Source organism: Gossypium raimondii, chromosome 6 (genome assembly GCF_025698545.1).
Source record: "Gossypium raimondii isolate GPD5lz chromosome 6, ASM2569854v1, whole genome shotgun sequence".
In the NCBI taxonomy this organism is placed as follows: domain Eukaryota; kingdom Viridiplantae; phylum Streptophyta; class Magnoliopsida; order Malvales; family Malvaceae; genus Gossypium; species Gossypium raimondii.
The window spans coordinates 55677219-55694247 of record NC_068570.1 but is presented as its reverse complement, the minus strand read 5'-3'; the positions used below and the strand labels follow the sequence as shown (position 1 = coordinate 55694247).

General features: G+C 32.3%; 1 protein-coding gene across 1 annotated transcript; it reads right to left on the bottom strand.

The window, feature by feature from the left end:
- Positions 1 to 9396: 9396 nt before the first annotated feature.
- LOC105772121 (uncharacterized) lies at positions 9397 to 11892 on the bottom strand. Its single transcript, XM_012593445.2, has 2 exons — positions 9736 to 11892; positions 9397 to 9628 (listed from the first exon to the last, which is right to left on the bottom strand). The coding sequence occupies exon 1, from the start codon at positions 11770 to 11772 to the stop codon at positions 9745 to 9747; it is 2028 nt and encodes a 675-aa protein (XP_012448899.2). The 5' UTR covers positions 11773 to 11892; the 3' UTR covers positions 9397 to 9628; positions 9736 to 9744.
- Positions 11893 to 17029: the final 5137 nt, after the last annotated feature.

The following is a 17029-nucleotide window of genomic DNA, read 5'->3' as shown; positions in this document are numbered from 1 at the left end:
TTCCAGTATTTATTAGTAGATATTTTGTACTTAATTTATCAAAAGTTCAGAAGTATTTTAGAGGTTTTAGTTTCTAACTAACTCAGTATAGTTTCAGAAAGTGCTAACTACAGAGTTTTTAGAATATTCTATCTAAGTTCAGAAATACTTACAGGATCGGCGCTAGAGACTCAGTGTACCACATACTTACTCAATGTGATCTAAATCATCTGAAAACTAGTTCTTTTTGAAACACAATTTTGGAACTCAAAATTCACAGCTTGAGTTTTGTAATTTGTCTCTGATACCACTAAATGTAACACCCTATCAAGATATGATGGTGTTAGGTGACATGCTATGGAATGTTTTTCCATTTTCAAGCATGCATTATGCAGATGGATAAATGTTAGTTTGGAACTAATTACTATTCCATGGTTTTATGTGATTTTCAACAAATCCAGATATGGGAATCAAGCTTCTTCTGATGAGCTAAATGCCCTTTATGAAGAATCGAGGGCTAAAAGATTTGGATCAGAGGTCTGTCTATGAGTTCACTGTTGAGAAATTTAGTGTTATATTAGTTATAGCAATCAAGGATTTTGACATGAATGCATTTCAATTTTGCAGGTCAAAATGAGAATATTAATGGGAACATATGCGCTTTTAGCTGGATATTATGATGCATATTACAAGCGTGCTCAACAGGTGTCATTCCTATTACAGTAAATATATCTTTACTTTGATTCTCTTATGGGTTTCTAGATACTCGTCCTTGGTTGTTAACGCTTCTGTCAATAGGAGTGTCAGGAAATATTGTTCCTTTCAGACCACTCCTTGTTGAGAAGACTGTGGAGCTAAGCTTAAAAAGGTTGGCAGAATTCTTAGGTTTGCTCCACTGTCAGGATGTCTTGTAGAGCATGGCTTGGACGCTTTAGATACATATATTGTTAAGAATTCTACTTCTTAACCTTTCTTTGGAGTACAAGTTTTTTTTTTCTCTCCCTCTCCTCGTTGATCAAAGTGTGCATTTGCACTTAAGTTTACAAGTAGCTCTCTCCTTGGTAAAATGAGTTATGTAAGAGTAACTTCCACTAAACTACCATTATATCCATTATTTTCATAACTTCTCTCCTATTGCTCACTACAAGCGACATGAACGTGATGTCATTCACTCTCATTACCCAATAATTCATTAATGTTCTTATGAATTAACTCAAATCTCTCTCATGTTCAGTAAAATATTTCACTTGTTTCATAACCGTTATTTGGGGTAACTACTTTGGAACTATAAATAGAAAATCCAAAGTTTCATTTAGGGGACTTTTTATCTTTTGGCAAACTGAAACACTCTAAAACTCTCCTTGCAACTCACTTGCTATTATTTTTTACAACCACCGTAACTCTCACTTTTCTCTGCCCCTGTTGCTTCCATCACCACCGTATTTGTTTTTTAGAGTCTACTCCGATCTTCTACTCTTCCATCTCTCTATGACACTCCATTTTACTGATTTGTAACGTTTTCTCACTTAACCAAAAGAATCCTTTACAAGTCCTAATAATCTGAAGATGCATAACTGGCTAGCAATATACCTGTAATTGCCTTATCATAAAATCTAATGTGTCACCTTAAAGTCAAAATGTCCAGCTGCTAAAATTCTTAATAGGTGTTATAGGTGCACAAAACAACTTTTTGATGTTTAAATTAAATTTTTTATTCAAGTAATTATTTGCTTTTAGCAATTAAAGTATTGATATTTTAAATCACAAAGTTAATTTATAGTCTCTAACAATCTCTTGGTTTTCCATTGGTATTCCTGTGTAAGTGATTTTTTTGGTCACGCAATTTATTTATAAGGGTTAATCACATATTTGGTACCCAACTATGGTCAAATGTTCTATTTGGTACCTTAAGTCTAAAATGTGCAATATGTTACTCAAACTTTGTTTCTCATTACCAGATTATACATTCTACTAATTGAGTTCTGGATAATGTGATGTGTCCTTAATATCAGAGCCACGTGATGACATATGCTGCACATTTTTCAGCTAATATAGTTAGTTGTATGTCCAATCTGGTAAACAGACTCAAAATTTGAGTCCATTGTTGGATATTTTGAAGTTAAGTTGCCCAATTTAACATTTGACTGTAGTAAGGGTACCAAATATGTAATTAACCTTATATATAACTTTGAATGTGTATGTTAATTTGACCATTTTACTTGTCATATGCTGAAACACGCGATTCTTATAGGAGCATTGCTATTAAAGAAAAACATTCATGATTATATAAGTGTTTTAGGTAAGGACCATAATTCGGAAAAGCTTCAAGGCAAGATTGGATGAAAATGACATCCCGATTTCACTCTTTGCTCGTCCATGCATATAAGATAGGTATGCTAGTTAAATTGTTGTTTTTCTTATTTTACTTGTTTGTCTAATCTATTTTCTGTTCCTTCTTTGCATGATAGTGTGAGGGGTGTTATGACTCATGTATGGATGGTCATTAACGGTAAACATTGAATTACAAAGTTGATTATGATGTTCGCAGGTGAGAAGAAGAATGACCCATTGGCAATGTATGCCGGAGATATTATGACGGTAAGAACATTTAGGTACTGCAATTATCTTATTTAAGTCATTGCTTCATAGCTTTGAACTAGTATCATGAATGTTTGGCTGGTTAAGAATATATGTAATTAAGGTTGTGGCTTTCCCTGCATTGTTCTGGCCTCACTTATTTGTTGTGTCATTTTTTTTCTTCTTTATTGTAAGTAATTCCATTTAACTTCTTCAAAGGTGGTAGAATAGTTGAAATAATATACTAGCCCTTGTCCCATTTTGAGACTCCATATCCATATACAGGTGAATGTTAACTTGGCGGGCTTACCTGCATTGGTTTTGCCATGCGGATTTGTTGAAGGGGGAGCTGTTGGCCTTCAAATCATTGGTGCGGCATTTGATGAGGATTATTGGCAACCTACAATCTTTGACTTTTCAAAGATATTTGTGTCAGAAAATTGGGCACCGAAAATCTAAGCATTTAAGGCATAGATTTTTGGGTTGAAATTTAGCTTGGGATAATTGCAATTTTGGTCCCTAATTGTATAGTGACTTTGCAAGTTGATCCTTGAGCTTCAATTATAAATAGGCCTAGTTATTTCTCATTTTCTCCATCCCACAAATGCCATTCTCTACTTAAGGCATTATTCTCTCTCCTTATTTGTAAATTTTCACTTGTATTTTGGAGTGAAATATATTTGGTAGTGCCCGATGACGTAGGCAAAATTTGCTGAACCTCGTCAAAATTCTAGTGTTCTTTATTGTTTATTCTGCATATTTTGCGAGTGTGATTGTAGTGATTTATTGTGCTATTAAATTACGATAGAGGGATATTCTGGCTAGGAAAGACTTGGTACTTAAGCGATCTTCGTGATCTACCTCTCTTTCCTGGGAATTGAACTTAGTGTGATTTTTTAGTACAATAATTTTACTCTTTTACACGCTTCCGCGCAACAATTGGTATCAGAGCTAGATTCGTACTTGGGGAATATGATCGTTTACGATACTATTTACGTATACGGTATTATTCATCCATGGCACTATTCACGTAGACGGTACTGTTCACATATACAGTAGTTGGGGTCGAGGAGAAGAATGGCAGAGGCATCGTCATCAACAAAGACTACCGTGACCAATGCAAAATTTGAAGTAAAGAAATTTGATGGTACCAATAATTTTGGTATGTGGCAATGTGAGATCCTGGATGTCTTATGTCAGCAAGAGTTGGATATAGCTCTTGAAGAAAAACCTGACAAGATTGATGACAAAGAGTGGGCCAAGATCAATAGACAGGCGTGTCGTACAATCCGCCTGTGTTTGGCCAAAGAGCAGAAGTACTCTGTCATGAGGGAGACATCAGCGAAGAAGTTGTGGGATACACTGGAAGAAAAGTTTCTAACGAAAAGTCTTGAAAATAGGCTTTATATGAAAAAGAAACTTTTTCGGTTCACGTATGCACCCGGTATGTCGATGAATGACCATGTGAACTCATTCAATAAAATTTTAGCAGACTTGCTAAATTTGGGTGAGAAGTTTGAAGATGAAGACAAGGCATTATTGTTGTTGAATTCTCTTCTCGATGAATATGATCATCTTACCACCACATTGCTTCATGGGAAGGATACGATCACATTTGATGCAGTCTGCAGTACGTTGTACAGATCTGAGACTCGAAAGAAAGATAAAAGAGATCACAGAGATACAACTGCAGAAGTCTTAACAGTAAGAGGTCGTTCACACAGCAACAAACCTGGTAGAAGGGGCAAGTCCAAAGGGAGACCCGCCAAAGATGAATGTGCTTTTTGTCGTGAGAAAGGGCATTGGAAAAAGAATTGTCCTAAGTTACAAAAGGGCAAGGCTATTTCTAATGCATGTGTAGCGGAGCATGATGAGGAGTCAGACTTTAGCTTGGTTGGCATGGCAATGACATGTCATATAGATGAGTGGATATTGGATTCAGGATGTACTTACCATATGTGTCCTAATAAGGACTGGTTTTCTAGTCTTAAAGAACTAGAAGGTGGAGTTGTTTTTATGGGCAATGACAGTGCCTGTAAGACAATGGGAGTAGATACAATCAAATTAAAGAATCATGACGGCTCCATCCAAGTCTTGACAGATATTCGCTATGTACCTAGCTTGAAGAAAAATCTCATCTCATTAGGGGCCCTAGAATCTAAAGGGCTCACAGTCACTTCGAGAGATGGATTACTAAAGGTAGTAGCTGGGGTATTGACGGTGATGAAAGGCACTAGAAGAAATAACTTGTACTATTTAAATGGAAGTACAGTTATTGGATCAACATCAACACTTCGCAAAGATGCGATTCGAGGCTACCAGTTTATGGCATAGGCGATTGGGACATGCTGGTGAAAAAGCTTTGCAGACTTTGGCGAAGCAAGGCTTGTTGAAAGGTGCAAATTCTTGCAAATTGGAATTCTGTGAACATTGTGTTCTGGGCAAGCAGACAAGGGTAAAATTTGGTTCAGCAATTCACAATACGGAAGGAATTCTGGACTACGTTCACAGTGACGTGTGGGAACGTACCAAAGTGGCTTCTTTGGGAGGTATGCACTATTTTGTTACTTTTGTTGATGATTATTCAAGAAAAGTATGGGTGTATCTAATGAAAAGAAAAAGTGAAGTTTTGGATGCATTTCTGAAGTGGAAGAAGATGGTAGAGACTCAGACTGGTCGAAAGGTCAAACGACTTCGATCAGATAATGGTACTGAGTACAAAAATGATCCATTTCTACAAGTATGTCAAGATGAGGGCATTGTGCGACACTTCACTGTTCGGGATACACCACAGCAGAATGGGGTGGCAGAACGTATGAATCGGACTATACTGGAGAAAGTTCGATGTATGTTGTCCAATACTGGATTGGGCAAGGAATTTTAATGAGGCGATTACATATGCGTGCCATCCGATTAACCGGTTGCCATCAATTTGCAATAAAGAGAAAACTCCTATGGAGATGTGGATAGTAAACTCACATCGATTATGATTCTTTACATGTTTTGGTTCCACCGCATATTATCATGTAAAGAATCTAAGTTAGACCCAAGAGCAAAAAAGCATTATTCATGGGTATAACTGGTGGAGTAAAAGGATACTGTCTCTGGTGTCCTGATACAAGGAAGATTTTTTTCAGTAGAGATGTGACTTTTGATGAATCAACCATGATGAAGAACAAAGATTCACAAAAGGATGACAAAACCAGTTGCGCTTTGCAGCAGGTGGAGCTTGAAAAGGTTAATGATAATCTAGCTAATACTGAAGGAACAAATGATGAAGAAGTTTCAACCCAAGAACTTCCACAGCAACAAGATTCAATTGCATATAGGAGGCCAAGAAGAGAGATTCGTAAGCCTGCTCGCTTTGATGATATGTGGCCTATGCACTTCCAATTGCAGATGATAATGTTCCTTCTACTTACACAGAAGCAATAAGTAACCCTGATTGTGTAAAGTGGAAGCAAGCTATGAATGAAGAAATGCAGTCTCTTCATAAAAATAGGACTTGGGAGTTGGTGACACTGCCCAAGGGAAAGAAGGCAATTGGATGCAAATGGGTATATGCAAAGAAGGAAGGATTTTCGGTAAAATGAAATTGATACAAGGCTAGATTGGTAGCAAAGGGTTACGCTTTAAAAAGAAGGAATAGACTACAATGAAGTGTTTTCTCCAGTTGTGAAGCATTCGTCTATTCGGATTTTGCTAGCCTTGGTTGCGCAATATGACCTTGAACTAGTTCAGCTTGATGTGAAGACGGCTTTTTTACACGGTGATTTGGAAGAGGAAATCTATATGACTCAGCCTGATGGATTCAAGGTTGCTTATAAAGAAAATTGGGTTTGCAAACTGACGAAGTCGCTTTATGGATTAAAACAATCTCCGAGGCAGTGGTACAAGCGATTTGATCAGTTCATGAAAAGGCAAAGGTACACAAGAAGTAAATTTGATCATTGCGTGTATTTTCAGAAGCTACAAGTAGGAACTTTCATATACTTGCTCTTATATGTTGATGATATGCTGATAGCATCTAAGAGCAAAGTTGAGATTGAGAGATTGAAGACTCAACTCAATCTTGAATTTGAGATGAAAGATCTAGGTGAAGCTAAGAAGATTCTTGGCATGGAAATATGTAGAGATAGAGCTTAAGGCAGAGTTAGCTTGTCTCAGAAGCAGTATTTGAAGAAAGTATTATAGCAGTTTGGCATGAACGAGCAGACCAAACCTGTAAGTACCCCGTTGGCTTCTCATTTCAAGCTTTCTGCACAACTATCTCCTTCGACGAATACGGAACAAGAATACATGTTACAAGTTCCGTATTCTAATGCAGTGGGTAGCTTGATGTATGCAATGGTATGTACAAGACCCGACATTTCACAAGCAGTTAGTATAGTGAGCAGGTATATGCATAATCCAAGAAAAGGACATTGGCAAGCTGTAAAATGGATACTACGGTATATTCTGAAGACCGTGGATGTTGGATTACTGTTCAAGCAGGATACTACACTTGGTAAAGGTGTTATTGGGTACGTTGATTCTGACTATGCCGGTGATTTGGACAAACGAAGATCAACCACCGGTTATGTGTTTACACTTGCTGGAGAACCAATAAGTTGGAAGTCTACACTGCAGTCTACAGTTGCGTTGTCAACCACAGAAGCCGAATACATGGCTGTAACAGAGGCTGTAAAGGAAGCTATTTGGTTACAAGGTATGGTTAAAACCTTGGGATTGGTTCAGGAGCATATTGACGTGTATTGTGATAGTCAAAGTGCTATTCATTTAGCAAAGAATCAAGTCTATCATGCACGTACAAAGCATATCGACGTACGATTCCATTTTGTGCGAGAAATTATTGATAAAGGGAAATTCGTCTTCAGAAGATCAAGACTGCAGATAATCCCGCAGATATGATGACCAAGGTGGTAACAACAATCAAGTTCGAACATTGTTTGAACTTGATCAAAATCCTGCAAGTTTAACAGTTGAAGAAGGCACTATCAAGTATTGTTGTCGAAGGCAGAAAGAATTGTGTGAAGATAAGATTATCCTAATCAAATCTTCAAGGTGGAGATTATTGGCAACCTAAAATCTTTGACTTTTCAAAGATATTTGTGTCAGAAAATTGGGCACCGAAAATCTAAGCATTTAAGGCATAGATTTTTGGGTTGAAATTTAGCTTGGGATAATTGCAATTTTGGTCCCTAATTGTATAGTGACTTTGCAAGTTGATCCTTGAGCTTCAACTATAAATAGGCCTAGTTATTTCTCATTTTCTCCATCCCACAAATGCCATTCTCTACTTAAGGCATTATTCTCTCTCCTTATTTGTAAATTTTCACTTGTATTTTGGAGTGAAATATATTTGGTAGTGCCCGAGGACGTAGGCAAAATTTGCTGAACCTCGTTAAAATTCTAGTGTTCTTTATTGTTTATTCTGCATATTTTGTGAGTGTGATTGTAGTGATTTATTGTGCTATTATATTACGATAGAGGGATATTCTGGCTAGGAAAGACTTGGTACTTAAGCGATCTTCGTGATCCACCTCTCTTTCTTGGGAATTGAACTTAGTGTAATTTTTTAGTACAATAATTTTACTCTTTTACACGCTTCCGTGCAACAATGAGATATACTGCTCATTTTTTAATTAACTTGTTATTCTTTGCAAATTTCCCCTAAACTATTTAGTGGTGCAAATTACCGGCGAAGTTTGCCAAGCACAAATGCTTATGAAATGGCTTCTTCGAGCGTAATCTATAATTTGGAGACATGGATCACTTGGTGCGAGCTAATCAATGTTGGGTAGCTAGAATTGTTGCAATTTCAGTGAGAAAATATTTAATTTAGGAAAAGAGCTTGTAGCATTGTGTTAGAGGAAACACCAAAATATACACAGGCAAGCATGCAACTTAACATTTGTTTAGTTTAGAGTCAACTTCTATCATCGTCGTCTTCATTATTATTATTATTACTGCTTTCTATCCTAGCATTCGAAAACTGGAATAGTCGAAATCTGCTGATAATCAAAGGCATCACTTTTTCCCCTGATCTTGTTGTTGCAGGAAAAGTTTGTAAAAGTGGGTCACATCTTTGAGCAGACTCTTGAAGGTTACAATTTTGTCCCTCCGCTCATCACAGATGTGGGTGGTGCTTCGCCTGAACTTTGATTATCCATGCTTTTCCAAGGACATTAGGAAGTAGCCTATGAATGAACCTTAAAATTGAAAACCATTTTGGTGAGTGGATCCGCTACATCAGACGTTGTGCTGTTAATGCATAGGACTGACTTTTGAGGCATGTTGATGGCTAATGCGCTTTAGAGACCCCAATGATTATTCGCAACAACAGCAGCAGCATTGAACTACAATTTTGTTCCTACAAGTAATTGCTAAGATGCCCCTCAAGTTTGTCAATCTGTCCAAAATATTTCAATGTGATACGTTATATTTATTGTATAACATAAAAGTTTTTTGGGTGCTTATTTTGGTTTAGGTGATGGTGTTGAGTGAGACAAGTTCAATGAATAAATCTTTGTTTAGTTCCTTTGAACTTTTATTTACTTAATAAGTGGTACTGTATCCTCAATTCCTATGCTGCCATCAAGCTCATAAACTTTATAAAAAAGTTATTTTAGTTGTTTATTCTTCTAACTCTTCAACCTGACTATGGTGAAGGTACCAAATATTGGAATTAATTCTATTTATAATTTTCAAACGGTTCTGAATGTGAATTGTACCATGAAGGCAAATTGGTGGCTTCCAAAAGTTTCATTATATATGGGGTAAATAAATAATTTAAATAATTATTAATTTTCATAATTCAAATCTAATAAATCACAACATAATACTGAAATCAAATTTTACAAACTCAAATATATCATAGATGAATCACAAAATAATAGTGAGTTCAAATCATACAAACCCAAACAAATTTTAAACAAACCAACACTTAAATCAAAACACACTTAAAATTTGAGCATCCTTCATCGAAGAAGTAGGAATGAAATGTCAAATCCTTTGTGAACTCTTTGGACCGGATAAAACCTTTAGTGCTTTCCATTTGAGCAAAGCACATCTGTAGCCATGAAAACAATTAAAACCGATGTTAATAATGAAAACAAAATCATGAAATAAAAACAATTAATTGCATTGATGATTTAATTAATCATCTAAAGTACTTACCATAAAGCTTTAAACGAAGAGGCGCAGACATTCGCAATGGAGAATATAGTCGCATGTAGACTCTTTACATTTTAAAATTTCTTCTTGGCAAAACTTACCACACTCAGAACATTCAGGGAAGCCCTCAACCTTCCTAAAAAATTGAAGATCGTGATCATGAGTGTGTTCATAATTAGGAAGTGTGCTCTCATCCTTGTAAAATGGAAAATTTCCAAGAACACAACTGCGATGAGCAGAAGTATCACAAATTGAACAAGAATAATACAAAAGGCTTGGATCTCTATATTGCTCACAAATATCACAATAACTTTGCTCCTTATCATCACGATAAGTAAGCTTTAGCTTGTGTTCATCAATTTTGTGAAAAGCTGAATGTGGTAATGTTAAGCATCCAAAATCGAAAGCAAATCTGCAATTTGCACATCTGAATGCACCATTCCAACACCTACCGCCACAACCATTACATTTCTCATTGAATTTGAAATCAAAAAAGAGGAAGTGTTGGTGTCCTTCACATTCAATGATATCAGCAACTTTAGCACACCTTAAGCACATCTTCCAACCTTCAATATTGTAGAAGAAACCACTTAAGTTTTGATTGCAAAAGTTACACCATTTGAAGCTGTCAAAATTGAGGGTGGCATTGCTTTGATGAAACCAATGTTGCTTGATTCTTGGCAATTCAGCACAGGTTTTATGAAGAAAAAAGGGGCATTCTGAACAATAATAGAAAATATTTGAGATAGGTAGCGTGCACCCATCACATTTTCTATCAATTTCCTCCTCCATCTTGTCTGCTAACACCAAGCAATGTTGATGACTGAAATGTTGAATCTTTGTAGCTTCCCTAGCTTTATTCACCTCAATAACACGAATGATGGAAGACTGCATAGATTTTTTGTAAAGCTCCTCCCATTGCTTTTCTTCCTCAATTACATCGTACAAGCGTTCATCCTCTAAGACACAATTCACATGGACAACGTAATTGCAACCTGGCTTCCTACAAGAGTAACTCCTACGATCTAGTTTTACTTCATTGAAACAAATCTTGCAATATTGCCTTGTAAGACATTTAAGAAAATATTTGTGAAAAATACAGTGATCATGTCGAGAAAATTTGATGATGCGTGGGAGTGAAGTGCAATCCTTATGGACCATGAGGCTGCATGTTGAACATATATATAAAATATAATTTCCTTCAGTGCCACATGCATCACAAATGAATGAACCTTGTGTCCTAAGTAAGGTGAATGGATGTTGATGACGACTTTTATCTTCAATAGTAGACCTCGGCCAAGCACATTCAACATTAATGTTAAAATGGCAAAGAGAACAACCGTAAAAAGGTCCAGAATGTTGCTTTTGGCATAGGTTGCACAAGTAATGTCTATCACTACGATTAAGAATAAAAGGGTGTAAGCGATGTGTAAGGTGATCAATTTCAGGGGGTAACTCATGATCAAAGCATTTCTTATGAAGGATAAATGGACAGTCGGGACAAAGATATATAGCATCTATCAATGGTTCATGACACCAAGAGCAGTTAAATCTTTTGGGTACATCTGTGGCCATGGGACTTTCTATGAAGGTCAATGGATGTTTGTGGATGTCATGTTTGGACAGTTGGCTAAACTTAAATGAAGATAATTGAGCACATTTGATGTCAATGGAAAAATAACACCAACGACATTGATAAAAAAACATGTTACGTCTTTCCTTGCATAATGCACAACCACATACCCAACCATAAGAACCTGGCCTTGGTTGAAGAAAAAGACCCATGTTTGAGTGCTGGGGATGGAGAGGGTGATTAGGAATCTCAAGGGGTGCCTCTGCACATTGCTTGTGAAGGTGAAAATTGCAATGAATACAAGTGAAGCATGGGGCTGAAAGCAGTTCCCCACATCCATCGCAGTGGGCATTGAGACCTTCATTGCTTTGCTCTGCCACTAACACCAAGGGATGTTCCTCATGAAAGCGATGGGTAATCTGTTGCGCCGACTCGTTGTGACTCATACTCTCATTCTCGTTCTTCATCTCAGTTAATTAGTGCGGTTGTGAGAAATGAAAAAGATGAAGGAGATGATAGGAATGAAAGAAAGGCAGAGGATGACGAAAAGAAAGAAGAAAGGAAAGAGTGAAAAAGAGTTGGGTACAAAGTGGTAGGAAGTAAAGAAAGAAAAGAATGGTGTAGATGGTTGAAGGCATTGCATTTCATATTTGATAAAGCGATGTGGTGTGGTTAATTGAAAGTTATGGTAAAATGGAGTTGGTAATAAAATATTATCTTCTCTTTCATATCAATCTTTTTTTAATATTGTAACAAACTATTAAGAAATAGTTACCACTCATCATTTCTTCTTCTTTTCTAAATTTCAATTGTTAAAAAGTTGAGTAATTTAAAAAATTTATTAATATATGGGTGACCAAAATAGAATTAAAGGCGTAGTTATCGACTATTTTTTAGTTTACCTAAAAAATATTAATAATTTCAAATTTTAAAGTTTAATAAAATTCCGTCTAGAATGAACCTAAACAAATTGTTGTCTAGATTCATTTTGAATTACTACAAAACTATAAAAATATTATTATATATGTAATGTCATCTAAGGAACTATTGAGAAAAAAATTAAATTAAAGGGTAAACTATAGAATTAGTCATTCACGTATTTTGGTCACCAAATTATAAAAAGTTCAATTTCATCACTAACGTTTTAGATCATTTTCGGTTTGATCATTTTCCATTAAATGATTAACCAAGTAATGAGGTGGCCATTTTAATCGGTATAATAACACATTTAGTCCTCAATACTTACACATTGATAGAATGTGTAAGTATTGAGGACTAAATGTGTTATTATACCAATTTCGATAACTATTTAATGACAAACGATCTAAAATGTTAGTGTCAAAATTGAAAACTTTTATAGTTTAATGATCAAAACATAAATACACTAATAATTTGGTGACTAATTTTACAGTTTACCCTAAATTAAAAAGACTTTGATATGGTAAAGCATTTTATCCTTTTCTTGAAAACTTGAAATGCTAAAGCATTTTATTTTTTATGAAAGTATTATTCTTCTTTTCTTTTGCAAACAAGTTTGGTATATAATTCTTTATACTTTGCTAAGACTTCATTAATGAAATTTGGAATAAGCCTTTTATTTTAATTCTTAATTAAATTATAGAATAAATTTGGAAAGTTTCGTATTCTTAATGCATTTAGAATTTAGTTTTGTATTTTTATTTCAAGAATTTAGTTTTTTATTTTACTGAATTTAAAATTTCAACTTCAATTGTTAACGCCATTAAATTTTTTTGTTAAATTCATTAGAGTGACATTTTAGTTTTTTTGTAAGTACTCACATAGTAACCATATAACAAAAAGCATTGCAATAGATGTGAATTTAATAAATAATTTTAATGGTGTTAACAACTCTTAAACATTACATCATTTAATCAAAATAAAGCACTTGGACTAATCAATGACTTTGTAAAAGTTGAGATACCAAATTATGTCAAGAAGTTGAAGTATAAAGATTAAATCTTAAATTTGAGCATAATATATGGATTAAAATTGAAACTTGATCATTGTTATGTAATCTATAAAAAATATTGTGTCATGCCACTTTGCCACGTTCATAGTCTTTTTTTTCTTTTTTACCAATACGTTTATAAATAGTTAAAAAATCACCTTTAACCTTTCAATTGCAAATAACTTTTTATTCTTCGATACTTGTCAGCATATAAGATAACTATCACATATAAGTATGTAAATTATTTGGACTAATTATTGCAATTGTAAAAGTAAAAGGACCAAATAATGTAAAATTGAAATATCAAGATTAAATATCACATGCGAGGATAGCAGAGAAATCGAAGCGTAATTTTACCATTTTCTTATAATGACTAAAAAGGAAAAAAACCATGCCATTATTTATTCCAAATAATTACAACAGTAAATAATTTTGATAGTTGATGTGGATTTTTTTTAAAAAAACCTTATTCCAAATCATCATGCCAAAATAAATTTTTTGTTAGAATAATGTTTTGTTTAAAAATTTATTTCAAAAAAGTTTCTAGAGTAATCATCAATATTTGTCCAAAAGCAATATTTGAAATTCAAGTACCAAATTGTTGTAGAAATTCAAGTAATTTTAGGCCTAGTAGAGGGACCAAAAGCAATATTTGTCCAATTTTCTATAAAATGCAAAAGGCTGAACATGTGTCAAGTAGAGGGACCAAAACTGATATTTGACCAATATTACATAAAAAAAAATGAGACTGATCACATTATTATTTTGTAATGTATTTTTGTATTGGACAAAACGAATACAGAAGATACAAAGAAAATGACAATTAAAGAAATTAATAAAAACATATTGATAAATTATTTATATTTTTAATAACAATTATAATGTAAGCACATATTAATTTTTATATTTATTTTAAACAATAAATTAATTGTTAAATAAAATTTGTATTACATTCAATAAAAAAGATTTTACAATATAAAAAATAAAAAACTTAAAAGGTTTTAAATGAAAAATAACTTTATAAAATGAAAAAGTATTTAAAGTGGAACATGTTATTTTTATATTTATTTAAAATTTAAAATTAATTACTTGATATATAAATTTTAATACATTCAATATAAAATAAAATATATTTTGATGTTCAAAGCGAGCAAAAAAAGTATAAGAGCTTAATTGATTTTCTTTAGAAAATATTAGCGGCTTTAGTCTTAATTTTTATCTCATAGTTAATTTTTTCAACATACGATGTACTTAAAGAATTTGATTCGAAAATATAACCACCAAAGACACAAGTTGTGTACCAACTGCTTGGAAGAAAGCAAAAACATCAACATTAATCTTCATTGGAACATCAAAGTATCCCTATGAAGCTCCAAATCACATTATAAAATTATCATATTCCATAAACATATTTTTATTTATGAATTAGTCCTCCAACATATTTTATTAAAAATAAGGAATATTACCATAAATTCTAGCAAGTAAGGTATATGCAAGAGTGACTCCAAAGCTTCCAATGTTAGGGTTGTCACTTTTCTAAAACAAAATTAATCACTTTGCTTTGTCTACTTTAAGGGAAGACTACTTTATAAATAGATTTTATGTATAGGAATGATAATTATATAATATTATCAGTTACCCAATTATTAGTATATTTTTATTTTGATTATTAAATTATAAAAATTTTCAATTTTATCACTCATTTTTGTTTTGGTCATTTGCCCTCTCACTAGTTAGAATGTTAAATGGAAATGGTGGGTGGGCTTTTTTACTTGGTATAATAATATATTTAGTCCTTAATACTTATATATTCTATCAAATAAGCTTTAATTCTAAATAATGCAACAAATTTAATCTAAATTCTGTCAATTTAATTCTCAAGCCATACTATTAATTCGAGGAATGACTGAGAAATGGCAGTTTGAGGATTTACAGTTTGACTTCTTTATATTTTTTCCTGCTTATAGTTGATTAGGTATGTATTATGTAACAACTTGTCAAATAAAATGAGAAAAAAAGAAATAAAATATATATGTGGGTAAAGTTAACGAATGTTAACTTATTGATCTGGCATCCATGTAGAAGTCTACGTGTATGCCATATAAGAAATTAATTATTTTTAAAAAATATTAAAAACGAATGTTTTTCATATAATATAATAAAATAAATTTAAATAGACATAAGTGATTGCAAATTAATACCGTATTGGATATTTTAAAATTAAGTTTATTTATAATTTTCAATGGTTGTGTATGTTAATTGGATCATGCATTTTATTTATAATTTTGAAATTAAGGGTCCGTTTGTTTACATATAAAAGTTTTATAGAAAATATTTTCTACATTTTTCTGTGTTTGTTTCATAGAAAACAGCTTGGTCAATGGAAAATGACTTAAAGGTCAACGGAAAATAAACTTTTTTTCTTGTAAAATGACTTACCTTTTGAAAAGCGTAAGTTATTTTCTGGAAAAGAGCTCCTCAATAGATGATTTTACTTTTATATAAAATTAACTTAAATCAAGTTTAATATTATTATATTGATAATAATTTTATTTTATTTTAAAAATATTTAAAATATTTAAAATATTAATATAAAATATTATATTTTTGATATTATTAAACATACGTATTTAATTTATTTATATTTAGTCATATAATAAATTATTAATATAATTAATATAATTTATTATTTTTAATAATTCATTTAATATTTAAATTTTATTTTAATGGTAAATTTTAAAAATAATAATTTTAAATAATATTATTCACATATTATTGAAAATATCAATATTAATATTTTAATACTAAATATTTATTACAATTATAAATATATTAATAATAAATGTTTTGTAGTATAAATGTTAAAATAGGTCATAAGTCTATATACTCTTCACAAATTTGCAATTTAGTTTCTGTACTTTTATTTTCAAGAATTTAGTCCTCTACTTTTCGATTTGAAAATCAAGTCCAACTGTTTGACATTGTTGATTTTTTTTGTCAATATTGTTAAAGTCACATTTTAAATAAAAAATACTCAGTTGGTAGTCATGTAACTAAAAATAATCGTTGCAATGAATCTAAATTTAACAAAATATTTTTAATATATGTAAAAAATGTAAAATATAAAATTATAGATATAAAATAAACTCAATTAAACAATGAAAAATAAAAATAAAAAGCTCAAATGTATGTTTGTTTAATTAAAAGCGACTTTTATGAAATATTTTTAAAGAACACCTTAAACAAAAGAAAATATTTTACATGATTCATCCAAATACCAGAAAATATTAGCTTTTTCGGAAAAATAAGTCGAGCCTAAGATTTCACTCTAGCAAGGGACCAAATATTGGAATTAACTTTATGTATAGTTGAAATTGAGCTTCATATTTGTATAATTTCCGTGACTCTTTTATATCATGTTCTATCTTTTATCATGTTTTATTTCATATAAATATTTATACTTATACTTGTCAAATAAATATATGCAATAGAAAAGCATTTAGCATTAAAGAAAATCGGTGGCTTCAAAAATTTCATTCATATACACCCTAAAACAATAATTTAAATAATTAATTAGTACTGCGGAAATGATTTAAATAGCAAATAATTTAGATTAGAAATAATTCAAAAATTATTAATTTTCTGACCCAAAATAATATTGAAAATTAAATCTTACACATTCGTACAAATCATAGATGAACCCCTAAGTAATAGTGAATTTAAATCATACAAACCCAAATAAATCTTAAACAAAA